Raw genomic sequence first — 20626 nt, 5'->3', positions numbered from 1 at the left:
GGTTATTTTAATAATTTCAGCAATTTTTTTGTCTTGAGGACTAAATGTTAATATCTTTTATGTACAATATCCTACTCAGGACAGTACTAAATAAAAAATAACATGCTTTTAGTATGATCTCTCTTATTTTTTGAAAATTACTCATATTTTCACAGGTTCTGCAAGGGGTGCCCAAACTTTCGATCCACACTGTATATATATATATATATATATATATATATATATATATATATATATATATATATATATATATATATGAAAAAATGTAAGTCTGTTTAATTTTTCTGAGCCTGAACATTTTCAAACAATAATAATTAAATTACAATTTTCCCACAAACCATTTTTTTCAAGCTAAACTTCACTCTGAAAGGTTCAGACAGGTGGCTCTTTCAGGCACAAAAAGAAAGAAAGAAATCCACACCATATTGGAATAATACTATCTCTCTACAGGCAAAATAATCCATTCTCCCCACTTTAAGGTGAGACTCCACCATTCTTTGCTTTCATACTTCATGAATTATGGCTGGAAAATCATTTCAAGGTTTGCTGTGGTGTTCAATAAATCCTATGAATTTAGATTAAACATTCAGTGTGATCTCGCCTTCAAATTTCTGAGCAAGATCGCCAAGGGATTGCCCGTGTTAAAACAAAGCCTCCGACAGCTTCCCAAGCTGCAGCCGCGAATGGAAGCAACTGTCAAGAAAATGTTTTCAAGCGTCTCTTAGCCTGCAAGTGCCCCAAAGATTTAAAAGAATAGTTTGTTTTTATTTGATTACCTGCCTGGAAAACTTTAGAAAGCTCATAAATATTTCAAGATTAAGAATATTCCAGTCTTCCTTGTGCATTACTTAAACAGTCTAAAACACTACTGATTAAGTTAAATCCCACTCAAAAAGTCCTGCAACTGTTAGAAACTCTTGCAATTATATTTTCCACCATGCACAGCAGAACTGAATCCCACTGGATCATTTGCCTCATTTTTTAAATCCTCTGATCATCAAACTCAAAATATACTTGCTCTCTTGGCGAAACATTGCAAAACTTACATATAAATACCAAACAAGTCTAAAACATCCAACACAGTGAAGTATCTTACCGTCATCCATATCAGGCAGGATGGTGACCCTGGTGGTGGGGAACTCCTGACCCAGATGGCCGCCCATGGGCATGCTGAGGGTGACATTAAAGCTTTCCTCTGGCTCGTAGAGTGAGTCATCGATGACGACCACACGGCAGTGCTTCTCCGTCTCGCCCTTATCGAAACGCAGCACGCTGTGGTGTTCCTCGGGTCGAGAAATGTAGTCAGAATAGGAAAGCACCGTGGTGGGAACCGTGCCCTTGGCTGTACCTGCACGGATGAGAATAAAGGCAAGATTAGAGGAAGTTGTGAACATTCAAATTGAATCTCACGGGTTTAGTCAGGGATAAACGCCACTTAAAAGTTCAAAAATGTAGTTGAAGAAATCTGATGAGCTTGAAAGTTTCAATTCATAAAGTTTGATTTGGTTTGTAAGAAATGGAAACACCTTTAAGTTAAGCTTCTTATTATCGCTCACCTTGTTGTGTGAAGCAGATAACCATGAGCTCTTGACTGACATCTCCAGATCTTCGCACAGGAATCAGAAGTTCTCCAATATCTTCTTCAATCGAGTATGTAGACAATGGGATGAACACTGTGGATTCTAGGAGAAAAAGCAACCATCAAATTTAGCATTATGCTAATTTTAAATAGAAACTGTAAATAGATGTTAGTGAAGTTACTGAAATCATCGTTTGTGTGAGGAGTCCAGGTGGATTCAGTTGCATTTCAGATGTGAAGCTCTTTCAGAGCTTGACATTTTAGTTCTCAAAGTTTCTAACTTTTAAAAAATGTATGTTTAGCTTAGATTCTGTTACAGCTTTTTTAAAGCGGGATTGATCTCTCTCTATTGCTGTCAAAAGGATCAGAACTGTATAATAATTTGACAGACCCAAGTTTCATGATAAGAAATCCTCAACCATTGATGTTTTGTAGTGGGAGAGATATGAACACCCTTATCAGACGGGTCGGGAACGGCTAAAACAATCACATGAATCCTAGATGAAAACCCAGAAGACAGCATGAAAGTTACTATTTGTGAGCATTTGTGAGTTCAAAACTTATGCCAACTTCAGGGTCACCACTTTTCAAATAAATTCATTTCCTTTATGTGTATAAAATTAGATTTTCAGGCTATATTGAGATGATATATGACCGAGCAGCTCTCTAAGGACATCTATGTGGGGTTTCTTTAAAAAAAGACTCAATTATATGCTTCGTTCAAATCTGCATGAAGCTTTCTTTGCACTTAGAGGCTGAGGATAATTAAACGAGGTTTAACCTTTCAGACTGTGGCATTAAGTTGTTTTTATCTCCTTGTGCAAAGGAACTACACAGACTTATCTCTGTAACTGATAAATGTCATATGAGGCCACAGTGGCTGCAGCGTTATACGCCTCTCCATCGATCTCTGCACTTCAGCTCAAATAGACTATGTAATGTTATCCTCTTAAGTAAGTAATGAAAAAAAGACTGAGAAGATCGAAATTGATCTTTGATGAATGTGGCTTAAAAGGCGTGTTTTCTGAGGCAAAGTTATACACAAGTTACATATAAGTTATGCTTTACACACACACACATATGAGTTTTGCCATCTTAAGCAGTGTAAGTGTAAGATCTACGGAGAAAGCGCTCATTCAGTCAGATCAGAGAACAAAGGGACTGCTCCTGCTAAATCAGCCAAAGATCCTGCCACAACTTCAGAGGCTTGGCTGCTGTGTTTTGATGGGGAGGCACCAGGATGTTATTCAGATGTTCTGGAGATATTATGCTATGATTACAATGTACAGACGGGTGACAGCTGTGATGTCCGCCCCCACCGACACTCCTTTTTTTACATTTTCTGGCTTACCTTTGCTTGGTTGGACTATTTGTCTCATGCACAACTTATTACATTGCCTACAAGGAACACTCTCTCAGCAAATGAAATCTAAAATACAATACATCTAATTTTATTAATCTGCTAGAGTAAAAATTCAATAAAAATGCCCTAATTTACTGTCTAAATACATGTAATCTTAGTTTCATCATTGCAAGTTATTCCCAAGAAATATAGCGTTCCTTTTCGGCTGACATAGCCAATCACTTTTATTTTTCAACCCATCCCCTCCAGCCACTTTTTCGAAATCCAATTAATTCCTTATTGATAACATCAAGTCCCGTCCTACAGTTTCTCATCTGTTTCAGTTAGAAATAACTCAGCTCACAGAAGTAAAATAGGTTGCAAATGACATTTCATGTTGGCTTTAATATTTGACATTTGAGCTGTCAGTTCAGATTTGACTGATATCGAAAGTCTAAAATATAGAAGCCTGTTTCCGCCAATGAATAATAATTACAAGTTTTTATCTCACAATTCTGATTTTTTTTCTCGCAATTGCGAGTTAACATCTCATAACTTTTTTTTCTCAAAAATACCAGTTTATATCTAGCATTTCTGACTTTTTTCTTACAACTCTTACTTTGCCTCTTAGAACTGTGAGTTATAAACTTGCAATTGTAAGTTATAAAGTCCAATCCTGAAAGTGAAAAAAGAATATGTGCTCCGAATTGTGACTTTATTTCTAAATATTGAGTCTAAATATCTCAATTATAATTTTTTCCTCGCAATTGCGAGCTTTATAAGTTTTACTAGTTTACTGTATATCATGCAATTCTACAAAAATTTTTTTTTATCTCTATTATGAGAAAACATGTCAGATTTGCGAGTTTGTATCATGGAATTCTCCAAAAAAAGTCTGAATTGTGAGATAAAATGTCGCAATTACTTTTTTTTTCAGTGGCAGAAACAGATTTCCATACTGCAAATATTTTCACTACTATGTAAGAATTTTTAAAAGGAATATGTTCTTTTTCATTTTCAAATATATTAGAATAAATGTAATGTAATTTTTAACAAAATTTCTGTTTTTACTGTATTTTTATCATATAATCACAACCTTGGTGAGCTTAAATGACTTATTTGAAAAAGATTTTAAAATCTTGCCAACTACCAACCTTTGAAAAATAGTGGATCAGCATCCTTAGATTGAATAAGACTAGACTGAGTAACAGACTAAACACATAACCTATGTTAGACTAAATATATGTCATGTTAAAGCAACGTTTCTATTGATTTGTTGAAGTCTGAACTTGTTTGCTTGGTGTTGAAGTTTGTCTCAATAAGGCTGGCTTTTGAACCCACATACTGACCTTTGTTGACACCCCAACCCATTCCCAGCACCTGGAACCCATGTTTTGAATTTGTTTTGTGAGCTCACCATCTCCGGGGTCAACAATTTCCACGGTTGCTGCCTCTGGGAACTCCAGTGCTCCCATGACAGGCTCTGACAGGACAATCTGGAAGGTCTCGGACTGCTCATATAGGTTGTCTGATAAGATGCGCACTTTCCAGGTAGCAGTGGTCTGACCTGGGTTAAACTGGACTTGTTTCTGGGCTTTCCCTCTGAAATCTTTGTCCTTTTCAGCCGTACCATCTTTGGTACCAATACCTTAAGAATAAAAGAGTAAATAAACATTAAATAAAGAAAAGAAATGTAAGCAAATTATTTTATAATTGTGGTTAAGTGGCTCAATATATATAACTATAAACTATAAAACTACAAAGATTATAAAATATATATAAAATCTACAATAAAAATGAAATAAAATAAAATAAAATTACAAATGGAAAAAGCAAAGAACATCTAAAATACAATACAATGACTTATAAAATAAAATGTTTTGTGTGTTTTATGTTGCATGTTGTATTGGAACTGTAAAAATAACCAAACTTCTGCAAATGCCAGAAAATGAATACCTCTGGGCTAAAATTGTTTTCACATTAGAACTATATAAATAAACGCAATAAAAAAAATACAATAAATAATAAATATCTTTTCTAGTGGATTGGAGTGAAAAGAAGATATTTTTTACAGATGTACATTGACAAAAACATTGTTAGTGTCTTTTCAATAAACTGCTATATACAAGTTTGTGTGCTAGCCAATGAAGACCACTGTCAAGGGATTGAGAAAACTCCTGTTTATATCACCTCGTCTGTGTTTCTATAAATCACAGAAGAGCTTTGTTAACAGCCAATGTAGAGATGTTGCAGTGTGCGTGACGCAACCATTCTGTAATAAAAGCTTCAAAGAGTGCGGTGTGCCATTCTTTGGAAAGAGAATAAAGCCAAGAATATAAAGTCTAGTCCTTCCACATCCCTCAGAAGATCAGATGCTCATCCTAGCCCTGCATTCCCACTGGCAGATCTCTGTCCACTTGGGTTGACAAAGGTTTGTCTGGCGCCAGCAGCTTCACAGCAGGTGTTGCCAGGTGGGCATTATTAGCTAGCAGATAACACTATCTTCCCACCACAGAGATCTCAAAGGTCACCAATGTATAATGATATATTTATATATCGCACAAAAAAAAAAAAAATCAGATTGAAGAATCATTTTTGGGGGAAACTGCCAGAGGAAAGACCAGATTAGGAAAAAGCTTTGGCAACGGAGTAGAAATTGGGTTGCCAAAGAAAATAAAAACAGACTTCTTTGAAGCAATTTTTAGAAAAAGGCACTTTGATATTAAGGTACATCACAAAAAAGGAGGGGTCCTGTCATGTCAGATCACGTGCCTGTATAAAATGCAGTCCTTGAAGAGAAACTGAGGAAGGGAGTGAAAAATCAAAATAATAGCTGAATAAAAATCATCATTTCAAAGACTTCCTCATCTCCCCACTTCAGTACAGGAAGGTCTCTGATCCAGACCCAGCGAGTGGCAGATGAACAGCAGGCAAGCAGCTCGTCTCATCGAGAGGTCCTGGACCGGAACCGAGGTGAGTCGTGGACTGCTGGTCAAGCTCAGCATGTGGATGGAATATTCATCTGTTTCATCAGAGCTTGTGGAAGGCTGTCAGTGTGATCCTGACAGTGTAACTCTCATTTTTACAGTGTTTTCCATGCTAGGTTGTAGCTCATGCAAATGAAAAACTCCCTTTTGGGGATGACTGAACTGCTGATGCTCTCTGGGAGTCCATCTCATGACTTTGGTGTTGCTAGCGTCATGCTGTGTTGGGCTATTGGAACTGATTTAGCTTAAAATCTAATAAAATATCATTCAAGAAGAGAAAAAATTATATTAAGGCGTAACATTTCAATGACTTTCAGGGCTGTTTTTACATCAGTAATTTCAATTTTTCCTAAGCATTTAAAATAAAGTACATAGAACGTTGTCCAAATAATTAAAACAATACTAAACTAGATCCTAAGCTATTGGTTTAGAAGAAAATATTATGAAATTAATCAGTTATTATGTATTTATCTGTTTACATTTTGCAGTCATATTTTAAATATTTGATATAGTTTTGAGATACGAGTTCAGTCTTTCTCAAATTCATGAAGTTTTACTGTTCATCCAGAATTCTTGAAGTTGAGGTACACTTATTACCTCTATATCTGTATTACCACTGTAAATTTGGGGATTTTTTTCTCCACATTTTTGAAAAAAGGTCTCTCTTAGGGAATTTATTTATAAAACAAATACAATAAAAACAGTAAAAATGTTGAACAATGAAAAAAATAGAATTAAATATTATATTACTAAATATTACTTAATATGAACAGCACTTATTTGAAATATAAATCTTTTGCAACAATGTAAAAAATTTTACTGTTACTTTTGATCAATTTAACCTCTGCTTGCTGACATAAAGTACTAATTTCTTTATATAAATAAATGAATATAGAATTTTGACCTACATTTGAATGGTAGTGTACAGTCAACCAGTAAATGACTGCAAAATAAAGAAAGACCCTGTAGTGCTGAAAGAGATATAAAACTTGCATTACTACATAGGTTATTGTATACCAGGGTCAGTGGAGTTTAAAAAAGTTAAATGGTCATTAAAAAAAATTAACATAGAAGGCTATGATTAAATCATATATTCTGGAGAAGGCTATGATTAAATCATATATTCTGGAGGCCAATGAAATAAGTGATTCTTTAGTATACAAAATTGAGCATATCTTATCAACACAACAGAAACTCATTATAATGAAGTTGCCTTGCTTGAATTATGTGCTTTTTAAGTGCATATAGAAAACCATGGCTTAACTTTGATTTATGACTTTTCTCATGGAAGGTTCTTGTCCCTCAATGAATTGAACGTTTTTTCTGCTGACCGTGGAAACTCGACTGCCAATTGAATAATATGTAGGTTGCTGATTTTTATTTCTACTGTTATGAGTCATAAAAACTAGTATTATCAGTGTGTATGTAGGCGGAAGAATAACAAAGTCTTGCAAACCAAGCAACCAAATTAGAAGAGATGAGGAGCAACATCAATATAAGTTCAAAGAGCCTGAAAAAGCCACATTATAAAGAGACTCAAATCAGCAAATTAGAGGTCACGGTTATTTACCACTACAGAGAGGCTTGATAAAATGTTATCAGTAATGCATTATGGAAAATTAAGCACTCTCTTAACATCACTTACTAACAAATGAAGTTTCGCCAAGGTAACCTCTGCGTCTCAAGACGACCTCCAGAAACTTGCTCTCCTCATCCACCTGGTAGTACTCTTTCTCCAGGGAGATCCAAGCCCAGTTTAGTCGGAAATGTTGGTTTTTCAGCTTGTTGCCCCCTACAGAGCAAACAGAAGAAACATTTTGAACATAGACTCAGGTATATATTAGTATCAAAGGTGCAGTGATGATTTGAATAGAACTGTTTGCTGTGTATTGATTGTATCAATCCTTGTACAAAATGTGCAAAAGTTAGACATCGCTCTATGCATTTTTTTATTGTCAGAAGTATGCTAAGGCTTTCTCTTTGAAGTAATAGCCTTAATATGGCCCACTGAGGTTTAATGGAGCTGACTCCTCCAATTCATACGGGGTACCTTATTCATCTCAACAAGAACAGTGTGATATCAGTCAAAAACTATGATACAGACGAGAGGGGAAGCGCAGGTCTAATTGCTTCTTTTCTAATTAAAATAAAAAAGGATTGTCTGCTTTCTATCTGTGTTCGTCTGTTTTATCATCAGCGTTTGAAGTGGGATTCAAAGTGAGGGCTCGCTCCTGGAGGGCATCCCTACCAGTTAAAATCTGCACACACAGACATCAAACACACACAAACACGGCTTTCTTGGCCATGTAGGGATGCAAATACTGGAAAAGTGCAATATGTCTAGTCCATCTATGCTCAGTTAAACATTCAGAATTCAGATACAATTATGTAAATACAGGATAGGGTTTAATAAAATCTAAATTGGAATTGTGTGGCTTTTTGACCTTTCTGGTAAGCTTTGGGAACAATTTTATGCACAGAATGTGGAACACAACTATTATACAAAATAACAACCTATACTATAAAATGCAATATGTCTACACAATCTATGTTAAATATTCACAATTCAGGCATAATTATGCAAATACAAGATATGGTTTAATAAAAACTAAATTGGAATTTTGTGGCATTTTGACCTTGTCTTTAAGCTTTGGTAACCGTTTTATGCACAGATGGCAGAAAGCGGCATCCTATTTTTCTCAAGGCTTATTTTACAAAAGCACAAAGATTTGCTTTTATTGTGAATGTAAACAAATAAAGCCAAACCTTTTACAATTCCAATTATCTTCATGACTAAAAGGTAAAAGTAATTGCTTCCACTGTTAGAAGGAAATAATTCAAGTGATTGCGCCGCATGCACGCACATAGTTGACAATGCAGCCTGTTCATTATCATAATATAATACAGTCAGTCAAACATATGGAAAAAAAAACAAACTGCTCAGTTCAAATATGTAGTAACATCTGTGCCGTTAAGGGTTATCACTGTACCAGGGTGATGTTATGCAAAACATTTTGTTTAACATGGATGTTGGAAAGTGAGTGAAGTACATAGGTAATAAATAATATTTTGCCTTTGGATACATCGCAAACATGGAAACATTTGATTTTGTGCCGAATTAGAGACCCAATTTTGGCTTCAGTTTGTTTTTAGTCTAAATGAATTGATTTTGGCTTGTCATTTATATGGCTTTAGCTTCTTATATTTTTATTAATTCTTGTTATTTTCTAAATACTGTTAATTGACCATATGCAAAATTACTTCCTGGTTTTAGATAAGTCAGCTCAGTCATTTTCGGTCAGCTGTACTGTGCCGTAAAGGGAGCACCCTTTGCTCGGTTTCTCTACATAATCCATTCACAATTTGGAGAAAAGTTTTGTTTATCTAAGATGACCAATTATCCACATATACCATTTCTGGAATGACAAACACAAATTAAAAATTTCCGCGTCAGAATCCATTAAATCAGGCCGCGAGTCATGATTGACAGTGGCAACGGAAAGAGCCATCTGACGAGCCGATGTTAAAATAGAGCTGTGCATTAAGTTATACAGACTAACAAAACTACTGCAGCAAGTCTGTGTTGGATAAAACTTAAATTATGTAGTTTTCAAATTAAATCTTAACATTTCAAAATATTCAGTGCATTATTTATTTGTTCTAACTTATTTAATCTGTATGTAACTATATAGGTATTCAAATAATTCAGCATTATAGGCTGTTATGCATTATTACAGCATTACTATCTGGCCTTATGTATTTCTTTAATTGACAAGTGACTTTGTGACTTACTGGACTTGCTATAGTGTGATAAAGTACTACATTTGTTATAATATTTATTTTATAATAAATCAAAAGATGTGAAAACAATTAGGTGTTGAAATTGCAGCTGCAGCCAATGAGTAATTTCATTTTCATCTTAAAAAGTCTTTATTTTTCACAGAGACACGTTTTGGCACATTTCTTCATGTCATCCTCATGAATAAGAAAGTGAACCTTTAATAATTTAAATTATTAACTGCACAACACTGAGAAATAATAAATGGTTTAAATTTGTATTTTAAAAATGTTCATGAATGTAAGAGATTGATTATCGAGAAAACCATTATGATGTAGTTTAAGAGATTAGCATAACTGCCTAAACAGTTTCGATAGTGTTTATTTGTCAGCATTCAAATGTACAGTTATGTGTCTGGGTCACAGACTTTATAAAAAACTGGGTACTTTCCTGGGATTAACAGACTCTGCATATAAAATTATATGTTCTTTAATAACATGAAATTGTATGTTAAATCCGCTATCAATGCAATTGTTTTGTTTTTCAGTTTCCGATTAGAATGAGGCAGGAGAGGTTTCTGTGAGAATCTCAACCCATGTATGGCACATATAAAATGAGGTTCACCAAAAGATTACGAGCTGGATTATCTTTATCCGGAAGTTCTAAATAGCGTTTTGTGCATATGATCAATTGAAAGGATTTGTTTTGGAGTGAGGCGAACTAAAATAGCTTAGCTATGTTTACAGTGGTTAATATAATGTTTGTAAACATTTCGCATTGCCATTAGGTCTATTTCTGAATTAAATAAAAAAGCGACTTAATACGTGACTAATGTTTTTTTTTTTCTCAGGCTCTCTAAAAAAATTCTACGGGTAGCGTATTTTAACCATGCAACAAAACTTTTTTAATATTTTGATAAATTACTAAATTATTTTGTATTTTTACTTTTTAAATCGTTTAACTGATTTATTAATTGGTCAAAATTCTTATAGTCAGTTAACCGGTTAAAATGAACATCAGTAATTTAATGTTTTACACACACACACACACACACACACACACACACACACACACACACACACAAACACACACAGGCACACACACACACACACACACCCCTTACGAAAGGAAAATATATTTACCAATATATTTCTTAAAATATATTGTGATATATTGTAATATATTATTTTTCCTTTTTATTTTCTAATATTTTATATATTTGAATACATTTAATAATAAAATGATGATACATATATTATGTAATATATTGCAAAATATACAAATGATTGCCACTTTCAATACATTGCAATATATTGGAAAAAATAAATATATATAAGAATATATGCCTAATATATTACATGATATTTTCCAATATACTGCAATATATTTTTGTTTCATAAGGGACACACACACACACACCACACACACACACACAAATCTTTGTATAGCAAAGAGAAAGCTTGATCTGTATGATGGACCTGTCCAATCAGAATTTGGCATGTATCGTTTGTCCGGCCCAGTCCAGCTGGCATGTAAAGAGAGAATAAGAGATAAAGAGGAAGTGGGAAAAGAGAAAGAGAGAGACTTCAATCTATAGGTCTGCTCTGTTCTGGCTTCTTTGTACTGAGCTATCAGTGGACTGCGGTATGTTTGCTTTTGGCAGCACTACACAGGCCATACCCAGCCCGCACTCCTTCTCTCCTTCCTCCACTGTCCAGTCACGCTCTGCAAACCTGTCACGTTCAACAATCCCCATTTCCCTTTCATGCAAAGGGCAAGACACACACGTCCAGGTGTTTTAGAGTTCACATGAACATGAATGCGTGTAAAGCTGAATAGTAGCACCTGTTCTAAGTATTTTTACACCTATAATTCTAAAAAAAAAAAAAACTTTCATCCAAACATATAGCATGGTCCGTAAAGAAGATTCACAAAAGAAAAGTAAGATACCTCAACAAATACCCTTTAAAAGGGTGTCATCGCATATGTTTCACATTCTAACCTTGACAAATATGGATCAAGAAAACAACAAGACACTTTCCAATCATAAAGTTTCATTTGAAGCATTTGTGAGAGCTGCTTTTATGAACCGTAACAAGCACCGGCAGAGAAAACATCTCCAAACTGCAAGAAAGTGAGTTTGATGAAACCCTCACTTCAAAGAAATTAACCGAGAATGACAGAAGATTCAGATCTGAGCTGAAGTACCTGGCTCACCTTCAAAGTCCGACATTTTGCAGAATAATTGGCTGTGTCAACGTGCTTTTGATGAAAGAGAATTCGAGATTCGCAGAATACAAAGATTTTTGGACTTCACCGAAGCCTGTTACACGGCGAATAAACAGGATTCACTTCACCTTTGAGGAAAGACGTGAGATGAAATGTTGGTTCTGTCTCTAGAGGATTTGTTCCTCCTAATGACAAAATACAGAACTACTGTATGTCAAAGTTCCAACTCAAAACTAATCACATTCTCCTTTTCGCAAATCGAAAAGACTTTTGGTTGCACAAAATGAACTCAATAGTCTCCTTGGAGGTTTGTATGGGAGTTGTTTTGCGAGTGGGAGAGATCAGGCGGCAGGTTCATATGCTATAGAAAATTTATTCAGTTAAACATTCAATAGTGTGTCTGTCAGATTGAAAAAACAAATAAATCCAGCATGTTCATTCACTAAGCCTTATCTGCAAGGGACCTTCAAAGAGCATTTTCAGAGGCAATCTCAAGAACAACACATGTTTACCACATAAAGACCAGCTCAAGCTTTGTTTTTTATGCACATGCAATATGATAAGTTATGTTTAACCAACATACGGTAGGTCTACCATTGTTCTAGATCCGGCCCACAGTTCAGGTATTGGAGGCGAGATTGCGTTTCAGCTGAATAAACCCACTTCAAAGAGTTCAAGGAAAACCTCCCAGTTAATCTACAACCGAAGGTTAAGATTGCTGAGCAGGGGTTTTGTTAACACCAATGTTTTCTCAAGGTCCTCCTTCTAGGTCTCAGTCTAATGCTTTTTCCCGAACCCCCTTTTGTAAAGTGCAGGCAGGCACTACCCACTGCTTTGAAAAAAAGCTTAAAATTACCCCCCCCCCATTTCTCTTTGATGCTATGTTGGTTCCTGAAAGCAATATGTTAAGAAAACTAAATTACTAATTTAATTTAAAACAAGCACACTTTATATCACCTTGTTAAAACACTCACAGTTACTGACACTGTATCCTTTTACTTCTTATTCAGCAAATTTTGGGGGACATAAAAAATCATATTAATTTAATTTAACTTTAATTTAATTTAATTTAATTTAATTTAATTTAATTTAATTTAATTTAATTTAATTTAATTTTTAATTTAATTTTAGACCAATCGCACTTTATATCACCTTATTAAAAAACTCATGGACAATACGTGCTGACACTATCTTTTTACCTCTTATGCTTCATATTTTTGGGGAAAAAATTAAAATAATTAGAATTAAATTAAATTAAAATTACCCGTATATATGTAATGGTTTTTAAAGTCGAAAATCTAAATCATAATCTAAGTCCCAACCTAACGGTAGTAGCAACAGCTCTTGTCTTTTGTATTGTGATGTACAACAGAGTGAAACAAACTGTCAAAATAGAAATAAATAGACTTGGTTCATTTAATCTGTTTTTGATTGGAAGGAAGCAGATCTGAATGTGCGTAAGTGATTGATTGCGAGAAAGTTTTGGGATTTAAGCAGACTAAATGATTAGAGAAGTCTGGCATACTTCACTCTGATGACATTTTAATTAAAAATTACAAACTTTGATTTAAAAAAAAAAGCAGTAATGTAAATATATGCAATAATGAAATGCATATGCAAGGTCAATAATATGCATATGGTGAGCTTCCATTTCATGAACAACTGCTCGTCACTTTATGCATTACAGAAATTATGTCACTAACAAATGTATGCCTTTAAGTTCCTCTGTGTACAGCTAATCTAGATTTAGTAATCACTACAGGCCTAACATAGCATGTCTTGTCTCTCACCAGAACATAATAAGCATGACATCAGCTTTTGATGGACAGATTTGTTATGAATGAGACCGAAGGCTCTGCTAAGCCTGAGATGTGCCAACTCTGTGCCCCCTGTCTCCTCCGTAAGCACAGAGTCTGCAGACTGCCCTTATTTGGTCACAGAGAAGAGCGAGGGGCCCACAGTGCCCACCATCATTCTCCTTCCATCAGACAAACCTGCTACTGCCGAACACTGAGCTGTCTGTGCCTAAACAACTTGGAGCAAAATGGAAAGTCTGTGGCTACCATTATAGAATATAAATAAAACCCAATTTTCCTGTTTTTTCATTACTTTCATTTTGCTTTCTTTACTTTTTAAGGTAATTACAGCATTCTTAAATTCTATTTTAATATAATATTTTAAATATAATTTAATCCTGTGATGAATTAATTAATTAGCAGCCTTCACTCCAGTCCTCTGTCCAATTTGTTAAATGGTGCTCAGGAAACATTTTTATTATTATTATATAAATTCTAAAATCAATAGTGCTGGTTAATATCTTTGTGTAAACTGTGGTATATATACACACAGTATATATATATATATATATATATATATATTCAATTGAATTATGAAATGTAATAATTATTAACATATTAAAAGGGTATTTTGCTCTGATTAAAACACAGAGACCCATTCCTGAGAAGCAGATGAGATATTAAATAGATGTAATTTATCATTTTTCAAAAATGCGTCGGTCTTTCTCTCTCGTGCCTATTTATTTGATTTTGATTCTACATTGCAAAGCAGGGTTGTTGTGGAAACCATTCTGATGCTCACTTCCTGGGTCACAAAAGCAGGATTCCCATGCACTCTTGTGAGGAGGAGCTGGCTGGAATTCACTGAAGTCAGCGCGGCTCGTTTACGTGTGTTTCAAGCAGACAGGGAGTGAGAAATCAAGAGTGTTTGTGGCTAAAGGTCAACCTGAGCCTTGGGAGTTGCACCATGCTCTAGTGACTGCATTTGCAATCGCCGCTGAGATCAGTTCTCTTACACATCGCCTTAAGTCCCCTGCCATCCCAAGTTCCCAACCCCCCATACACACAGACCGACGGAGGAAGTGCCTTAAAATACCTTGCTTGTCTTTTCATTGCAAACTACCTTTCACTACTTACCTTTTCAAATGGAAAAAGAACACTCTAAGAGGCTGTAGAAGCTTCTAAAAGCACTAAATCCTGTAAGAGTCTAGAAAGACAGACTGTCGGTAAAAGCTTCTCACCAATAAAGCCTGTCTGCAGCTGTTCCTCACCTCTCAGCTGTGCAAAGTGTTTTAACATTCTTTAAACATTTTAAAGGACAAATCTGCAGTGCACATCCTTCGTTTAGTGCATTGCATTTGCGGGTATCGCTGTGCATGCACTCTGCTATCACACTGGGCAGGGGGATTTATGAAGGTCAGTGTTCACTATATGCCTGGATAACACTGGCACACAAAAACTAAATCCTGTAATTTGGAGTCTAATCCTATTAGCAATATTTCCTTCACACAAGTTCATGCTAGACTCAAACCAGTCCCTTTCTCAGGTATATGAAATTAGCATGATTTATAGGCAAAACTGTTGAAGCAAGCAAAAGTGGTGCTAGAGCATAAAAACTCACTTTGTGCATGATTGCTAAAATAATTACAAATATAAAAATAATTAATAATGTAATAATTTAATTATTTATTCATTATTCAATCATTATTTTATTACTAAAAATTATTATTAAACGAAATTACTATTGGATGGATGGATGGATATATATATATATTATCTTTATGCCACAAAACCATAGACTAAGTGGAAGAAACGTTCTCTCTCCTTTCCCTGTGATCTCCTTTAAAGGCAGAGAAAGGCAGAATGTCATTCCAAAGCACCAAGGTCGGGTCTTATCCCTGACCACTGCTCATTAAAAAAAGAGGATTAGAGCACAGACTTGGATGGACACAAGATTATTAAACAGTGCTTTCTTTCACTGCTTTTTGATTGAATGGCCCGCTCTGAAACAGTTTCTCTGGGATCAAGCAAGTGTTTGAATACAAGTAAGCGATAGTAGGTGTAATCCACATTATTGAGCCTCTTCTAATGTAAACTCTCCTCCTCCTAAAAAAAAATAAATCTCTCCTTTCTTCAGTTTTAGATAACATAACCTCTCGAGGATAATCCAACCCTTTTCTATATCTATAGCAAGAAATAGTTTAGCAATTAATAGCAGAAATATATTCCTAATCCCTTTGTCTGACATGACATCATTGTATTCATAACTCGCTGTAATGCCACTGCGGATCCACTTTTTGGCTAATGGAAAACTACCGCGGAAATAGAATAAGGGAATTATCTTGCAGTCTGAAGAACCGGTTCATGATGAGAGACTTCAAAAACATTCATTTATGTCCTTGTGTAGCTATTATATCCGTAGGAAAGTCCTCTCCACCCACTGAGTAGTTTAATTACCACCTTTGTTGTGATGTTAAGATCAGGAATTCATGGTGGCACTGGAAACAACAATAAAGTGTAGTTTTTTAGCATGGCAGAACCTCATGTGCACACATAAAGGTCACTGACGATTAAATATTGAAAGTAGCAATTATGCACAGCCTCTGCACACTCAAAAAGGACATCTCTACTGAGGTGACATTAATCAAAGGTTTCAGAAATACTGTGAGCTGATACTGGTGTGTCAAATGCACTTCAAAAACACTTGTATATAACCAAAGCATGACATGGACATTTTAGCAGGTTGATGTTATTATTACCTGACCCAGTGGAGGCCACAGTTTCTTTTGTAAGAGAAAAATAATAATAAATAAATAAATAAATAAATATATATTTACATTTGACATTTATGCATTTAGCAGACGCTTTTATCCAAAGCGACTTACAGTGCATTCAGGCTAACATCATGTGTTCCCGGGGAATCAAACCCCCAACCTTGCGCTTCATAGCGCAATGCTCTACTAATTGAGCTACAGAAACACTATATATATATATATATATATATATATATATATATATATATATATATATATATATATATATATATATATATATATATATGATTTTTTTCCATTTTCTAATTAAATTAAATTGAAATTTAATTTATGAAATTCAGTTCAATTGCTACACTGCCAATGTTTCATCAATATGCCCCTAAAGTAAAAAGTGTTTCATTACTGAAGTCACGCATGGTAGCATGTCATTTCAAGTTTTGCTAAGTCTACACTAACATGTCAACTGGTTTAAAGAACCAAATAAATGCCTTTCTTACTTAGATTTTTTTGTCTTGTTTCCAGCCAAAATATCTAAAAATACCAATAGGATAAGCAAAACAATCTTAATTCAAACAAAACATTTTTATTTTGCTTACTCCATTGGCAGATTCTTTTGCTTCTTTCAAACAAAAACTCACTTAATTTTGACTTATTTTTTTCTGAAAACTAGACAATAAATGTTACTTGTTTAGAAAATCCTTCTTGATTTAGGAATTTTTCTATATTTTGGCTGGAAACAAGAAAAAATAATCAAAGTAAGTATAAAACCAACTTTTTGTTGTGAACTAAACCAACTAAACTCCTGTAAACTTACTGTACTAAACTCCTTAATGTCGAACCGGTGCCAATCTTAACAGGACTTGAAGAGGAGGCGGCGAAGGGGTCAGAGTGAGAACACTAGATGCAGAAAGGAAAAAACAACTCAGGCATATTACGATTCAGGATAAGAGGGACGTGACAATGAGAGCAGGACTGTGGTTTTTCTTGACCCCTCAATGCCAAGTGTTTGCCGGCTCATCAGGCGGAATAATGACAGCTTGTTTGCTGAATGGCTTCAGCACAAGGACACGGCGAGTAAATCTGGGCCCCCTGACTGTGGAGCTTCATGCTAATAGCTCTCAGGTTGTTTGTGGTGAGCCTATTCTCCCTTCTGGGAGAGATCCAACTGAGCCGCCTCTTTTGGAAGGACATGTTTGAACAGCATTAGTCACTTGTTACTTTTTTGAGTGGTTTGCCAAAAATCTTTTCTCAAAAAGAAGGATCTCTCCTGCAAATTCATGCAGAGAGAGAATGCCAATTTGTGTCGCTTGAAACAACTGCTTTCAACCTGTCAAAAAGGTAACATGGGGAATTACTGGACTGCCTGTGGTGAGGTTTCTTAACTTAAACTAGCTACTGGAAAGAAGCTCAGATTTTAAAGTGGTTCTATATGAAACTGGACAGCTTATGAAATAAATTAACATTTTGGGAAGACAAAAACAGAAAGCGCTTCGAAAGCACAAGATTTAAAGGGAGTTTCTGTGTTGTTGGAGTGATTAAAATGAGAAACATTGGTATATTTGATGCAAGATTCAAGTGCATAACACGCAGGAGAGGATAATAAAAAAAATAATTAAAAAAAAGCAGAGCATACTGGAGTAACAGTACTTCCGGAAATTGATAATGTAGAGGCAGCTAGTACTTTTCATAAGTGTGGAAATTTAATATGTTTTAGGTACATTGCCATCCAAAAATCACAGTAAAGACATTTACAGCTGATCTCAATAAATTAGAAAAGTTAATTTATTTCAGTAATTCAACTCAGATTATGAAACTCCTGTATTAAATAAATTCAATGAACACAGACTGAAGTAGTTTAAGTCTTTGGTTATTTAAACTGTAATGATTTTGGCTCACATTTAACAAAAAAACACCAATTCACTATCTCAACAAATTAGAATGCTTCATAAGACCAATAAAAAATTTTTTGTGAATTGTTGACAATTTTTCTTGACAATTCCCCATAGATTTTCTCTGGGGTTCAGGTCTGGTGAGTTTGCTGGCCAGTCGAGCACACTTGCACCATGGTCATTTAACCATCTTTTGGTGATTTTGGCAGTGTGAGCAGGTGCCAAATCCTGCTGGAAAATGAAATCAGCATCTTCAAAAAGCTGTTCAGCAAAAGGAAGCATGAAGTGCTTTTTTGTCTCCACACTTTTGTCCTCCAACTCAACTTTCTGTTAACATGCTTGGATACAGCACTCTGTGAACAGCCAGCTTCTTTGGCAATAAATGTTTGTGGCTTATCCTCTTTGTGAAGGGTGTCAATGATTCTTTTGAGGACAACTGTCAAATCATCAGTCTTCCCTATGATTGTGTATCCTAGTGAACCAAACTGAGAGACTGATGGCTCAGGAAACGTTTACAGGTGTTTTGAGTTGATTAGCTGATTGGCATGTCACCATATTTGTTGAGATAGTGATCAGTGGGTTTTTGTTAAATGTGAGTCCAAATCATCATGATTAAAATAACAAAAGACTTAAACTATTTCAGTCTGTGTGCACTGAATTTATTTAATACAGAAGTTTCACAATTTGAGTTTAATTACTGAAATAAATGAACTTTTCCCCGACATTCTAATTTATTGAAATGCACCTGTATAATGTTGCAAAATACTTCTCTTTGAAATAAATGCTGTTTTTAACTTTCTATTTGTAAAAGAATGAGAAAACCGTTTTCAACATTTATAATAATACACAATGTTTCTCAAGCACAATATCAGCATATTAGAAAGATTTCTGAAGGATCCTGTGATTCTGAAGAGTTACGATTCTAAAATTCAGCTTTGCGATCACATAAATAAATTATATATTAAAATATATTAAAACAGAAAACTATTTTAAATAGTTTTTAATTTATTTTTATCAAATAAAAGCAACTTGAAACATCAGAAATCTTGCTGAAAATCTATGGATTTACCCTATATTTTTTGTATATATAAACAATACAGCAAAGCAACATGTTCCTTTGGTCAATTTATTTTTTAACTGACATGCAAATAAATGTTTCATATTAGATTTATCAGTTAACACTTATCCGTAAATGCAAGCAGCAGTCAAAACACATATTTATGCTTTTAAACACTGTTCTTTCATCACAGCTAATTAAATGCAACCACTTCCCTGCTTATCACCAAAGATGTGAATTTTCAGAGCATTCAAAAGAGACTTTATTTCAAATGGCTCTATTTGGTTTTAAAGCACACCATAAAAACCCTCTAAACAAAGTGCTCTAAACAAAGTCTCCAAATGTCCATCATGTCCCTTTCGGTCTCACTCCAGAGGCTAATAAACTTCTAAATGGGACTGACGAAGTCCGAGTTAATTCAGTATAAGCCTAGTTTATTCCCTGTCTGCCATGAAACTCTATCCCATTCATCTCCCTCATCCAAAGACTTTCACTTGAGAACAAACTGAAGTCTAAAACACTAGGATAACATCTCTGGATGTGTAATACTTTGTGGTTCCTACATACTGAAAAGAAGCAAATAAAGCTAGAAGACAAGAAGGAAGTCTGTCAAAATTATTATCATTAAGAAGAACAATGGATTGATGTAATATAATATTACACAGTGAGCATCACAGCAGAGTAGTCTGACAGATAATGTGTACACAGACCTTAAGAGTGGCTAAAAATGAACATTGCCCTTAACTTTCCCAGTGCACAAGCGTGAAAGGCCACTACCATGTTCTGAAGTGGCATGCTGATGCATTCTGGACAGTCGGTGACCTTTTCTCTGAAAAGTGGTATTAAGGGTGCCATTTCTAACTCCACTTAGAAAGCTGTGAAAAGCAGAAGAGAAACACAGCTGGGTGGAAGAACAGACAATCAAAAAACCTCTGAATAAGGGTAAGATACAAGACAATGTAGATTTTCAGTGATAAACAAGCAATGAAATTTGATCTGATCTTAAAATGTCACAATTAAAGATGTCCAATATATGGCAAGGTTTTTTTTTTTTTTCTTTTTTTTAAATACTGTTCAAATCTGTTAACATATTTACTCATATATCGCTTAAGAATTACTGCAATAAAAATTATAATTAAACTTTTATTTGGAGTTCTACATGTGCACAATGCACATTTCCTACTATTTAAGCCTA

At 34.8% G+C, this 20626-nt stretch overlaps 1 protein-coding gene across 1 annotated transcript in view; it reads right to left on the bottom strand.

The window, feature by feature from the left end:
- The window catches only part of LOC113114788 (FRAS1-related extracellular matrix protein 2-like), a 66705-nt gene that overhangs the window by 24305 nt on the left and 21774 nt on the right, over window positions 1-20626 (bottom strand). Inside the window, exons 3-6 of the mRNA XM_026281808.1 lie at window positions 7554-7700; window positions 4339-4569; window positions 1557-1682; window positions 1097-1348 (exon numbers count right to left, since the gene is read on the bottom strand). Coding sequence (XP_026137593.1) covers window positions 1097-1348; window positions 1557-1682; window positions 4339-4569; window positions 7554-7700 — 756 coding nt within the window. The remainder of the gene's footprint in view (window positions 1-1096; window positions 1349-1556; window positions 1683-4338; window positions 4570-7553; window positions 7701-20626) is intronic.

This window comes from Carassius auratus, chromosome 15, assembly GCF_003368295.1.
Source record: "Carassius auratus strain Wakin chromosome 15, ASM336829v1, whole genome shotgun sequence".
NCBI classification, from domain to species: Eukaryota; Metazoa; Chordata; class Actinopteri; order Cypriniformes; family Cyprinidae; genus Carassius; species Carassius auratus.
This window is presented reverse-complemented; position numbering and strand designations above follow the sequence as displayed.